The 14322-nt window shown below is 30.5% G+C and overlaps 1 protein-coding gene across 1 annotated transcript; it reads left to right on the top strand.

Annotated features, from left to right (window-relative positions):
- Positions 1-335: 335 nt before the first annotated feature.
- Positions 336-14315, top strand: LOC111000042 (sprouty-related, EVH1 domain-containing protein 1). The gene is made up of 12 exons (XM_022269368.2): positions 336-528; positions 2668-2795; positions 3577-3674; positions 6330-6498; positions 7741-7829; positions 8013-8139; positions 9576-9661; positions 9795-9894; positions 10247-10334; positions 10759-10870; positions 11293-11384; positions 11759-14315. Exons 1-12 carry the CDS (start codon positions 509-511, stop codon positions 11886-11888), a joined length of 1239 nt encoding a protein of 412 aa, XP_022125060.1. The 5' UTR covers positions 336-508; the 3' UTR covers positions 11889-14315.
- The last annotated feature ends 7 nt before the right edge of the window (positions 14316-14322 follow it).

Genomic DNA, 14322 nt, shown 5'->3' on the forward strand with positions numbered 1-14322 from the left:
TTTAGGTCCGCGTTCTATACCGGTGTAAAATACGTTTCCGGGATCTTTGAGATAAATTTTTGCAATATTTTATTACGAAATCTATTGTAGAGAAACTCTTACAGTGTAAAGATAATTGGTTTTAACATAACTCTAATAATCTTCGTGAAGTGTCGAATTATTCAAATAATTTTAAAAAACCGCGGTTCAGTGAACTTAGGCCAAGTATCTACGTCATTGGCTAAACCCTAGAATTCTGCGCTGTGATTGGTAGATATTGCAGGCGTGTTTGAAACAACCAATAGCTTCGCGTCCCTTGAGATATTGCACGATTCCCGCGCCACCTGTCGCACAAGCACGCTGAATTCATTGAAAACCCGCCCGGACTGTCATCGGCGCACGCGTATTGAGGCCCAACAAAGGGCCGAAATAATACTCGTTCACAAGTAAATCTGATGTATTTATGTCATAAAAATGGTGAAATCTGTGAAGTGGCGAGTAGAAATTAGGATATTCGACGTGTCGAATCATGACCGAGGCATCTGAGAAGTGAGTTTTGCTTGTAATATCCAATTTATCTTGTTCTATGTCGCGCCCTGCGGAGTAGGCAGGGCCCTTGCCCGGCCATTTTTGCCCCTTAAACCTGTCCATTGATAATTATTTCCCCAATAGAACCTCTATATTACTATAACATAGCTATCTAACCCGAGAAAAGACTTACAACAATATTAAAATAATTTGAAACATATCAGACCGCCGCCCTTATATGACCCTGTACAGCTATAATCAATGAGTGTTATTTCATTCATTGTAAAGTACATGAAGCTTTCGGGGTCATCCTAAGCCAGCTCGAATGAAGCTGTTTCTGAATGAACTGTTCTTTATGCGAATTGCAATTTAAGTGATAAAATACATATAAATTTATTTTTTCCGCGAAATTATAGCACACAGTGTCAAAATAAGTGTAGGAGCTTACAAATTGTGACGTTTTCATATTTTTTAAATAGAATCTTATTAAATTTACATCTATCGTACATAAACACTTTACTTAATTATGATAATAGTTTTTATTTTAATAACACACTATAAAAATATAATCATGAACAAGCAATATGGCATAAACATTTTTTTCGTGTTTATTTCAATTCTTGTCATCATTAATTTTCTGGTTATCACTATACATATATAAATAAACTTCTACAATGATAAATTATTATTCTTGACTACAACAAGAGAATTATTTTATACAGTAGACAGGAAGTGTCAATTTGCTTGAGCACTTGACCGTATGTGAACTATAAACCAGCAGCTAACAAAGCAGATTGGTATTGTTTAAAAGGCTCAAATGTTATCCATTATTATATGGTTACTGAATATTGATGTAGTAGTATACACATTCATTTAATGGCACTACATATGCCCTGGATATCCGTCCGGTTTATATTTCTATTGAAACAAAAATTGTTTTAGGGTACTAGATATAGAACTAAAGTGAGCCTGATAAATAATTTAGTAAACACTAAAATCAGTGTACCTTGTTCCAATAATGGAGCTTTCATGTTCAAGTTGTGTGTATCTTATGTAATGAAAATTGAAATACTAGAAAGCTTTGTAATACAGATATAAAAAACAACATTTAGACCTTCTTATGTAAACTAGCTTTTTTGAATGAAACAAACAGAACCTTACTTATATATTACTAAATAGTGATAAGTGTAATTTTTTTTAATAAAAACATAAATCTTTAGATAACCAAAGAATATACAGTGGTTAAAATTTGTTATAATACTTTTGTCATGTTAAACACGTAAGTTGCATTATTTTTTACTATATTGACTAACATTTTTTACCATGTCTAAGCATATGTCCTAAGTGTTGTTGCCTGCATTACATATTCATATTCTTTTATATTCCACTTATGGGGATTACTTTTGTAAGTTTCAATTATTCCTTTACACAAAGCCAGTCTTCGATACCCACTATATTGATATAATATAGTTCGAACCAAATGCTGTGCTTTTTTTAACACCGTCAGAGTTACCAACTATGCCACTAAATGTCTTATAATTGACATAAATTATATGCAAATAATAGAGTATAAGCAGGGGTTAAAAAACTCTACTGTCAATAAATGTCATATATGAAACAAAATTATAAGTACGAAATTCTTTCAGTTAATAAATAACTACAAAGTTTAGACAAATGTCTATTAATTTACTGATAATTTTCAATCTTCGGTCACATGTTCAGCTTACATCACGAATTCAATATAGTTCCAATTTAAAGATTTTTTTTTCATTGAGTGCTCCCTCAGTGAGCTTCAAAGTCTTAAAAAAGACAAGTTAATGTAATACTAACTCTTGTTATGGGATGGGCACGGTATTGATATCGCTTATACGTCAAGTGCATTTTTTTCAATCATTATGTGTGCTGAGAGTTTAATTACGTTTAATTTTGCGCTATTCGGGAGTAATTTTAACATTATTTACCTCATACAAGCGTTTAATAACAACATTTTACTTTACACATGTAACATCGCCTTAGTAATATAAAATATCAGTTGTATAATTTCAAAATAAATCCTAATTGAATGAATCACATTGAGCCCTGCTTACTGACATAAAACATTTGTTAATTTCAGAATATTTATGATGATAAAAGTGTCGATGATGGTTCTATACATTTCAGTGTGTGTGTGGTGCGTGTTCGTGCGCAAGTAATGTGTCGCGACGAGGGCACGGGCGGATGGGTGGCGCTCAGTGGCGGCGGCCTCGCCGATGTCATGGTGGGCCGCCGTTCGGGACACTTCGTTACTGGTAAACATTTTAATATGACAGAAGTTCCTTATTTTCTTCTTCAAGTGCCTCTCCATTACTGGAGGTTGGCCGTCAGTTTTCTGAAACGCGTCTTGTCCTGCGCCAGATGCAGCAACTCTTCCCCATTTGCAATACCCGTCCACTTCCTGACGGGAGTATTATTATTATTTCCTTATTTTGCTGGTTAACACCAAGGTCAAGATGACACGCATTGCCTTATTTTTTTTTCTCATATTAGTTGCCTAGAAGAGATCTTGCAACAGCGAGAAGGCCGCCAGTTTGTCCTTTTTATTCAGATATTTTAGCTGTATTTCTGTATTACTGAATCGTAGTGTTCATAAAAAAAATTATAATATCAAACCCTTTTTAAAGCTTAGTTTGTATAGAGAAAAAGAAAACCTTTGTCAAAATATAGTAGTTTTAAATTCTAAGTATTATTTGTTGTTTTTAAATGTAAAATTTCAGTTTACTTTAGTTTTTTTTTTAATGTATCTTTATCTATTAATGCACTTGCTTGTTTTCTGTTTTATATACATAAATTGTTTATCTATGTACTCTGTTTTGGCTTTCTGTATTGTCTTAGTATTTTGTATTATAATATGTATAAGCTGTTAGATTACTTATAAATAAATAAAATACAAAACAATAATGGGATAATACATAATATAAGAAAAAGAATAACGCAACGGTTTTTAATATTAAATATATATGCGGATCGTTGAATTTTTATAATAAATGATCAGAATTTTTCTTAAATATACTAATATATGTTGACTGACAGGTATAGACGATGCGGCCTTCGAGAGCAGTAGCGACGCTCCGACGCCAATGTTGCCCTACGAGTATTACATTCACGGGAAACGAATCAGCGACAATACGGTGAGATTTCTATGTAACACTAGCTGCCCCCGCGAACTTCGTTTCTCCTAAATGAGATTTAACTCAGCCTACCTGTTTAGTACATACCAACGTGGAACATTTTGCTTTGCTACCCCAGTGATTTTTCGGTTTTCCGGAATGAAATCTTTTTAGGTTGTTCTGTGAATTTTTCTCTGTATAAACTTCGGGAGTTCACATCAAATTTTTTTAATAGAAATTATTTATATATATATATATATATTAAATTAAGAAATAAAAATAGGGGTTGATTGTAGAGGGTTGAAAATTTAGGGTTGTATGTATTTTTTAAGGCTGTATCGTCAAGAAAATTTAACTAAAAATAAAATGTAGGGACTACCCTTAACATTTAGGGTGATGAAAAAGATCCGATTCGCAGACATGCCCAATATGCACACAAAATTTCATAAGATTCGGTCGAGCCGTTTCGGAGGAGTTTAACTAAAAACACCGCGACACGAGAATTTTATATATTATTTTTATTTATTATTTTATTTATATCAACAAAGCGTAGTTCCGATATTTATTCCTAGTTGTATGTGTAAAATAAATTTGAGAGTTGTTCAGTAGTAGAGTTATTTCAGAAATTTGATTTATTTTTTTCAACCAATTATGATTGTGAGGATAATGCCTTTAAAGGAAGGTTAAGGAAAAAGCGGCTGATACTTCATTATATTAACAAATAGGTTCCTAAATACTAGTATTATGTAGCTAGCTACAAGGCTAGTATGTAAAAATAATTAAGCCTATTTTATTCATTGAAACATTCATACGAAATATACACATTTTTATAGAAATTAAATATATTTAACGAGTAAGCCTTCTGCCATTGCCTCCATCTCTCGTGTACCTACTCAATCAAAAACGAAAACTGGTAGAATCTAATAAAAAAAACTCTATCTCGGCTGAACTGAAAAATAGTACAAAAGTAATTTAATACCATAAAAAAATTGATAGGAGTAATTGCTCAACTTCATATTGTGCTTACATGACTCACGACTAGACGACAATCCAACAAAAGAAAAAGTTACCAAACTATCTACCTTTCAGTCTTATATATATGTCAGTAAAATTGTTAGTAAATAACTATAGTAATAATGCCAGTTCAAGACCTATAGGCTCTTCATAAACGCATCTCCAGCCAGAATGGGCCCATTTTAAATTCCACAAGACGTAGTCTTTCACGCCTGAACCCAATAATTTATCCACAATCTTAGATTGAAAACAATCTGAAATCAGACCGTGACAGTCGATCGATTTCCTATGCATCGTAATAACCAAACCCTACGAAAACATTCCATTTTTGGCGACTGAGAGTATGATATGAGATATCTCTTCCCTCTTTGTCATTCCAAATAAAGTAAATAAAATCGTACAAATAATATTAAAATATTGTCTATGTTTAAAACATATCAAGTAGCTTGTTAATTATTTTAAAAACTGGTGTAAGTTAAAATCTTAAGATAGAATATTGTCACAGTTGAACTGTCATTTTCATACAAAGGTACTTACATACATCGATCCGACCTACCATGGAGAGCTTGTATCGACAGATGGCTACTACAGTTGATTGGCACACTTATATCAGTATTTGGATTATAAATTCTCTCTCAGATGGTCAAAAATGGATTGAGATAGGTTATTGGGTTTGGGCGTAAGTCTACAGAATATCCTGCGTATCTATAAACAAGTCCTCTTTAAAACCGTTCCAATTGATTAATAATGGCTGACCTCACCGTCGGTTTGTACCGCGTGGGCCGTACACCAAATTAACGTTACATAAGACATGACTAACTCAAAATGTACCTAGATGTCTCGTTGTTTAGCATGCTTTATAGCCAAACTATTGTTACCCTATCTAAGGGTCACTTAAAGTGTTTGACCAGTACATTGCTACACGGAAGCACCTTTTTTGATCTCTGACGTCTTTGACCCAACGCGCAATATACATACACAGATTTATGTATTGTCTGCGCTCCGAGGAATCGAATTCGATTTGTGAAGCCACATAGCCACTGAGCTAACTGTATTTTTTTGTAATTGTAAATACATACATATATTATTATATTTTTTAAAACATCGTCATTCATGACTCTATTTCTTATTTTTTGTTCTGTAATTGTGTAAATTTACATCTGTAATGTTATTTTTTACATTTAGTTATGCATCATTACCCCTAAGTATTTTGCGTGGTAAAAATCGCTTGTTAGCGATATGGCCTCCCGTTGCGATTAATCATGTTATGTGTATGTATAGAGTTTCTTGCCAGTTCTTCTCTTCCGTTCTACGCCCTTGATTTGAGAACTGGCAGTAAATGTAAAATTTAATGTAAAAAAAAAATTATGTTTAATTTGGAACAAAGATCATCATGGTATCACTTATTCCACGTCATTAAATTCGATGTATATTTCTTTTTTTTGACGTTTATAAGTGTACATTATGTTATCTATATGAATAAATGATTTTTGATTGATTGATTGTACAAATATGTAATTCAACAAAGTGTTAAAAAATAAATAAAACTGTAATATATAGTCTATTATGCTCCTTATAATCTTATAAACGCCTGGTACATTCAATGCCATCAACTCAACAAAAACCACGAATTAGTATTGAAAATATTTTTAAAATTTCCAGGTGGTCCTCGAATGCACGATACAAAAAGACTTCCAGTACCACAAAGTGATGCCAACATTCCACCATTGGCTCACTGAGGAGAAACGTTTCGGCCTCACCTTCCAAACCGCGGCCGATGCGAGGGCCTTCGACAAAGGCGTACGAACCGCACTAGAAGAATTGTTAGACGGTAAGATGCTAATTGGATCATTTCAGAGGCAATTTAACTATCGTGAATAACAACAAAAAGAAGAACTCCATGAAAGATGTGACATTAAAAATCAATAGTCTTTTTTTTAAATTATAGATATATATCTTGCAGCTTAAACTTATACATATTATATGTAAACTTATACATGTTATAAAACAGATTACATGCATAAACAATATATGTATATGAAACACAAAACAAGTAATTACATTAATAGACTAAACTGAAATTTAACATTTGAAACAACAAATGATACTTAAAATTAAAAGTTACTACTTATACAAAATCAGTCTTTCTCTGAATTCTTTTAGTATCTACGCAATAAATATACGAGAAACTCACTTCACTTCCATGTACTTTCATTTCAGTCCAAACTCAAACCTTTTTTATTTATTACTGGACTCTAATATATAGCATAAGCCAACCTAGAAAATTGTATGTTTTATAATTGTTTTAATTTGTAGTACATAATATTTTTTTCATTTCTCAGTCGATGTAATATTCCATACCAGTGTTTTGCAATATTCACTAACAACGGATTGTTGGTGAGGCCTACCTTTAGACTTTAATTATGTGTATGTGTGTGAGGACTTTAATTATTTAGGTTTTACATCATTAGTTTTTCATAGATAAAAATAAATATTTATTTGGTACAAATTTTTTCTCTTTATAATGTCTACAACAAAGTGAAAATAAATATATGTGAATTTAAAATACAAATCAATGTTATATATAAATTATACCTAATGCTTTTCATAACATATAGTTACAATTATTTCCTTTCACATCGTTAAATTATTATATACAAGTAGTATGTATCTTTTAACTTATTAATTAATAAAATAAAAACTAAATTTTAAGTTTATTTTGATTATTTGAAAATACTCCATATACGTACTCTACCCGAGTATCGTAGTTAGCTTGTTTAGATTATAAATGTTTAAGCTTAGACGTGAACTAATTTATCTAATGTGCTTTCTTTTGCTTCCCTTCTACCGTATACTGGATTCCTACACGGTGAGTTATACATACATTCATAAATTTCAAAATTAATATGGTATATGGGAAAACTATCCTGATATATGATTTTGACAAGCACAAAAAATCACCAGATATGTTTCAGTGTATTTGCAAGAGTTCATTTTTTTTAGTTCCCATTGACTAGGTTTTAAATTTCAATAAAATTTTATCTTATATAAATAATTTGTGTCTCTTTTTCAGGTCTGGGCGGCTCATGGCCATCACACTATTCTTACAAACAACGAAATCTAGAACGAAAAGATGATGACGAAGAAAATAATATATTTGAGGTAAGTAGGTATATTTAAAAAAAAACAAAACACCAAGCCTATAATATTTTTTTATATATGAAAATTCTAACATTCTCTAGAATTTTCATACTTTATCACACTTTATTAGTTAGTTATTTACACTAACTTATTAGTAGAAAAAAATTGAGAAAAGTGTTTTAATTTTCGATCATATGTTTCCAGTGTCTGAATCTTCCAACGGACTCGCGTTCCAGCTCCGAAAACTCTACAGCCAGTCGTGTTCGACGAAATGACGATCTACAAACACCTATTCTATCAGCTATTACTCTTCCAAGACACCCTTTATCAGGTAAGAAGGTTAACATGGTCTTTTTGGTGGCCAGTATTCAAATGTTATACACACTAAATATATCTTTTTTGACGTCCATAAGTGTACATTGAATAAATTAGTTTTGTCTTTGATTTGAACTAAACAGGCTACTTTCGATATTTTTTAATATAATCGAAAGTGTATGAACATTTATCAATTCTTTCTTTTATTTCATAGCTAGTATCATTTTAAATTACTGTACATTATTTTATAAAGGATTAAGATTTAACTATATTAATAGTTTTATTTTCATTGTAGCTTTTATACCTAAGTCACATCAAAAAGAAATCTGTGCCACACTTATACTCAGATTTTAATTTCCGTAGAATTCTGACAGCTATAGTACGGACGCGGAGCACGAAGAATTTCGTACAATGACCTTTGGGCCTACTGCCAGTGGTTAAAAACATTTTTTTTATAAGTACGAATATTAAAAACGGTAGCTTTGATTTTTATTTAGACTAAACGGCTTGATGGATTTATAAAAAGGAAAAGTTGTTGTGTAAGATTTGGTAAAAAAACCAGAAATACTCTTAAAAAAACATTTAATTTTAGTCAGAGGCATCTATTTCTGATGAACTATCAGATGTTTCGCCAGATACGTTACTACTTATATACTATAACATATATACTACTTATAACAAAACAAACCAAAGTACATGTGCACCACCACATGTCTTTATGGTTATGACTAAAAGGTTTACAATCTCTGAATACGGCGGTCACTGCATCTGTGTGAGCGCAACGGCAATATGTTTATGCGCGAGCGACAAAGACATAAGATGAGGGGTCATTCTACGAAATTCTTCGTGCTCCGCGTCCGTACTATATCATATTTTGACATATCAGAGATGGCAATTTTTTTACATCTAAGTCTATATATACATTTTATTTGTTAGTGTAGCCATTTATGAAGTGCGGTGTTCCATATTATAAAGTGCGGTGTTCCATATTATAAATGGTTTATCAGCTAGTGAAAATTGCGTCTCGTTTAATTTAATTTAAGTAGTACATAGTATTTTTTTACAGTTAAAAACGGGCGAGTAAAGATAACATTTTTTAAAGGTTTACTAAAGTAAGGCAGTGATACCAGCTAAAGAACAAAATAAAAAAAATGAATTCGTTCTATTGATAGTAATATTAAAATCTTTGTTATTTTAGTATAAGGTCACTTGACTAAGTAAATTGGGTCCTTGCCAAACTCCCACAATTGGGTCAAATTTGTCCCTTTTTCGGTAGAAAACTACAGTAGCAACACTTTAAAAAGAATTCTTTGGAATGAAAAATCAGAGTAATGTGAATTATGAATATTGAATTAAAATTGCATAAAATATATGACATGCCTTTCAAGTTTCCATTGGCTTGTTGATGAATTAAATCAATATTTATTAAATTTTCCATTTTTTTATTTTCAGAATCTCTGAAACAATACGAGTCTCAATTCGCTGACAAAGTTAATGATGACCACCCGGATAGATGTCCCTACGTACAACTTTCTGCTGTGAGTATTATTTACAAAATACAAGAAGATACATAGAATGTTTATTGTTAAAATTAATAACTAGAGTTAATAGTAAATTTCATTTATAGTAATGGGAAGTTGGTTTTAAATGTTAAACCTTTTCCCCCATTAGGTTCACGAGTATACATACCCGCAAGTGGGATCTGGTGGTATTATTAGTTCAGAGAAGTCTTCGCCAAACACCAAGCCAGCATTGATGAAGAGAGATTCTGGTAATTAATATATGTACTAAAATTATTCCTAATATATTACAAAATAAAAAAAATCTAAAAGGTATTTTTAAGAACAAAATTAACTGAAATTACTCTATGTTATTCAAATTTAATAACAATTGCATGACCTAATTTTACTTTGAATGCCATTTGTACATATTTAATGTCAAAAAGTACATTGAGAAAAAAAATTGTATTGTTGGTATGAAATGATATTTTTAATTTTAACAACATACAAAATTAGATTAATTACAAAGAATTAAATACATAATTGAATAAATTAATTAAATAGAGGCTTAAACATTTTTTGCCTGCCAATACTGATTGAATTTAGAAATGTATCCTTTTTCAGGTTCTATAAAGAAATGCACTTACAGCGGACCTCCACCTTTGCCTGATAAGAAACCTGCCGAGACCTTTCAAGCTAGAATTAAGTGCAGGTATATTTATAGATATAGTCTGGACTTTATAAATAATATTTATGGTAATAACTCTCCTTACTATACGGGGAATATTTTGTGCTTTTATTAATCCTCTTTATTGGGTGGATTGAGAAGACTTACTTAACTGTTTAATTTATTAACTTTAGTTATTTTTATGTATTTATTTTCCAACCATTTTATATTTTACATACATACATAAGCTTCTTTTAAATTTCTGCTTAACCTTTTAAATATTGTATTTATACAAATATAATTATAATTCAAGTACATATTTGAAAAATAATAACTTTTACCTTCAAAACGATCATGTTAATATTATAATTATTAATACAATTTATTCTTAAAACCGTTTTATTATATATTAATCTTAAAATAAATACTTATATTAACCTTTTAATTAATATATACTCATTAATTTCAGACACTGTCACGAGTGGTATTTTGAGAGCGCGAATAGAAACGGAGCCTGTGAATATGCCCCCGATTGTTTCAAAACATGCGTTAATCGCGTCAGCTGTATTCAATGTGCTCAGGTAAAACCAATTTTATTTTTAAAATATTTTTTCCACACAAAATATCTAATATATAATATAATAAGCTTATCTTAACGTTCACATACACAGGACAATCCTCAAATCAATACCAGAAAACGCATACGGAACGAAAAAATTGTAACTAAAAAAAATTACTACAAACTACATTATACACAAAAATACTACATTTAGTACACATACTCGGAAACTGGAGAATCCTAATTAATTATTATCTAAATCCCATTTTTTTTTAATATGGTTAAACATGACAATTGAAAAAGTATATCCTTCCTGATCGATGACAGCACAGATAATAATAATAATAATAATTTATTTATTTTTCTCCCTGAAACATTAACAATAATAATTCATAATATAGTGACAGTATTGTAGATATACAAATCTACTCTTAAACTTTTCAGTGCATGCTCTACCACTGTATGTCGGATTCAGAAGGTGACTTTGCAATGCATCCCTGTGCCTGCACTGGACCGGACGAAAACTGCGCTAAAAGGTTAACATTTTATATTAGTATATAAAAGGCATTTATTTATATTGTCAGCTTTTCAGCAACAGCATGGTAAAACCATATTTCGTAAGATAATTTTCTTTGAAATAGAAAGAAGTCAAATATTAATGAATAATATTTACATTTTAAATATGCTTATTTGATATTAAATTAACTTCTCGACAGTTAATGCCTGAATAAGACAAACAAAATCCTGACTTGATTAATTGAAAAATAAAATTTATTTTTAGATCTTTCCTAACAGTATTGTTAAATTCCTTTTTTTTATTTTGGTTTATGATGTAATACAGTAGAATTAAAATGTCCAAGAAATTTCTACCTTAGAATGTTAGAATAAAAACAACTGAGTATTTTTTCAGATGGATCGGCATTGCTCTTCTAAGTCTTGTGGTACCTTGTCTATGGTGTTATTTGCCGCTGCGTTGCGTACACAAAGCAGCCAGGTCTGCACGAATATCTGGAGGGGCCCATGCCCCAATGAGGAAATAGCATATGATATATCCTAACAAGTGAAATGTGAAGTAAAAAAGTGCAGTGTAAAATCAAGAACAGTTGTGTTCAATCATTGGTCGAGTGAAATGATCAACTACAATCATCTATGTTGCTAGTGAAACTAGTGTTTGTTTTAAAGCAATAGTGTTACAGTGTTTAAACCGAGATCTCAGTTGGCGGGTTTTGGCCTAGTCGACATTTGGCAACGCTGAGCCAAAAATAGCGGTTCAAGTTATATATAATATTTGGTGGGCAATGACCGAGGAAGATGGGACTTCAGTGCAAAGGACTAAAGCTTCGGTTAGACTCAAAGGCAAGGAAAATTTTTTACCACTCAATTGATGTGTGAGACAATTTGTATTGCGTCTCTGTTTTTGTCGTCGTAAAGTAAAGTTTATGCCAGAGGTTAATATAAATTAGAACTTACCAAGAAAATGTGAAATATATGTACGGATTTCTGAAATCAAATTAGTTTTAAAACAATGAAATATTGAGTGATAACAATCACTTGCAACGACTATATTGTTTATTTACATACAATCAATATTTACAACGTTTTGAACAAAGATATGTATAAAAACGTATTTAAAATCATGTTTTGAAATTGTTCCTAATTTTCAGAATTGAATTAAATAGGGATGTAATACTTCCGTTACTTATACGGTAAATGATATTTTTCGTATTTTTACCTACCCACATAAAGTATTTACAAGTACCTGCAGTTATCGTAAAAGAAAATGTCTATTCATAAGAAGTATTCATATACTTTATTCAATAGTATTTTAGTTTTAGACGAATACTTAAATGTTATAATTTATATTATAGCCGTTTCCATGACAACTATGAACATGACAAAAATTGATATTTTTGAGTACTTTTTACTCAAACAACTTCATACTCGAATTATTTTCTAATTAAATGTTGAATTTTAAGTAATACTTGATATAATGGTGACACAAAATAATGTTGCCAGTAAAGCTTTCATAAGATAATATTAATAATATTTCTGTTTGCATATAGAAGTGAACTTTCCAAGAAAGAATTTTAATTAAGCGTCTTCCACAATGCAGTTACTTTTTTTAGACATGCACAATTATTTCTGTTACATGTGTTGCTTTGTTAATGCATTTTAAATGGCTTTAAATTTAACCTGGTTGTTGTATGTTCAGCATATTTTTTTAAATTGTTTGAACTATATGTTGGTTATATGGATGTTATCTTCTGCTTGTTCTATTTATAATACTGGCCATTTGACCAAAATTGCTGTGCTTTTGATGTAATGTTGGCTAATATTGACCAATACTTGATTTGGTACAATTTCGATCAAATGTGTCGGCAAGGGTTATATTTGTATGATATATAAAGCCATGCTATCTTCTTTTTATTGATAACAGTAAAATGAGATAGCATGATTTTCCTTAGCAATGTAATTAATGTTGAAATGTTAACATAATTCAACATATCTTCGCAACCTGTCTTGTGTTACAAACATCACATTTTATTGTTAGTATTTTTTTACTAGTAAATAAAATCTGCTATATTTTTGTCTTGATTCGGAGAAAAACGTACAAAACTTTTTATTTATAGAAATACGGGTAGGATCGTTACCTAGCATTTTATCTTTTTGCTTAAAATATTTTTGAATATTAAAATGTAATGTCACTGGAAATAAATTTAGATATAATATTTTAATGTTATAACAATTAAATGTTAAGGATTATTAATCATTATTATTATTATATAATCTTTAATCTGATCTAGTCTTCAATTTGAAGTATAATCAGTATTTTTTAAATTTCTTTAAAATTCAGTTAAAAATCGACCAAATGATTTTTCTAATGGTACAAAATAAGTTCAGGTTAGGTTGGATTTCTATGCTTGTCTACATTAAAACGTTAAAAAATGTATTTAAAGTGTAATAATAAAAATATGAAAACCAATGTATTTTGCGAGAGTGGGCTCACTCGTGAATTACCGCGGATTTCGTATTTCGATTCGCCGCCATGATTTTATTATGACAGCGATGACAGGACCGAACCTTGTTGCCATATGGAAGTGAATATTGTCTATGGTCGCCAGCTTATATTTCCAACCGTTACAACCTTAACTTTTTTCGTCCATTTTCATTTAATTATTCGTAAGTAATATAAATTCGTAAATAATCTAACTTATGTAAGGAAAATGTATTTAAATGTTTTTTAATTAACAATACATATTATATCCTACATCAGTTTCGAATCTTAAAAAAATTAGATATATAAAGAGACTTTAATTTGTAGTATAAGTATAAATTATGTGTGTTTAGTGTCTATATGAATAAATGTCAGATTAATAATGTAAACCAAAGTTTGTCTGATGTGTGGACCCTTACAGGGTTAAAAATGTATGCCATCATACAAAATATTGAATAAATAATCATTCAAATAACGAC

Source organism: Pieris rapae, chromosome 9, assembly GCF_905147795.1.
Source record: "Pieris rapae chromosome 9, ilPieRapa1.1, whole genome shotgun sequence".
In the NCBI taxonomy this organism is placed as follows: domain Eukaryota; kingdom Metazoa; phylum Arthropoda; class Insecta; order Lepidoptera; family Pieridae; genus Pieris; species Pieris rapae.

Coding starts and splice junctions, on each gene's coding strand:
- LOC111000042 (XM_022269368.2), top strand. CDS start 509: ATGACCGAGGCATCTGAGAA. Junction 529..2,667: donor ATGACCGAGGCATCTGAGAA/GTGAGTTTTGCT, acceptor TATACATTTCAG/TGTGTGTGTGGTGCGTGTTC. Junction 2,796..3,576: donor TTCGGGACACTTCGTTACTG/GTAAACATTTTA, acceptor GTTGACTGACAG/GTATAGACGATGCGGCCTTC.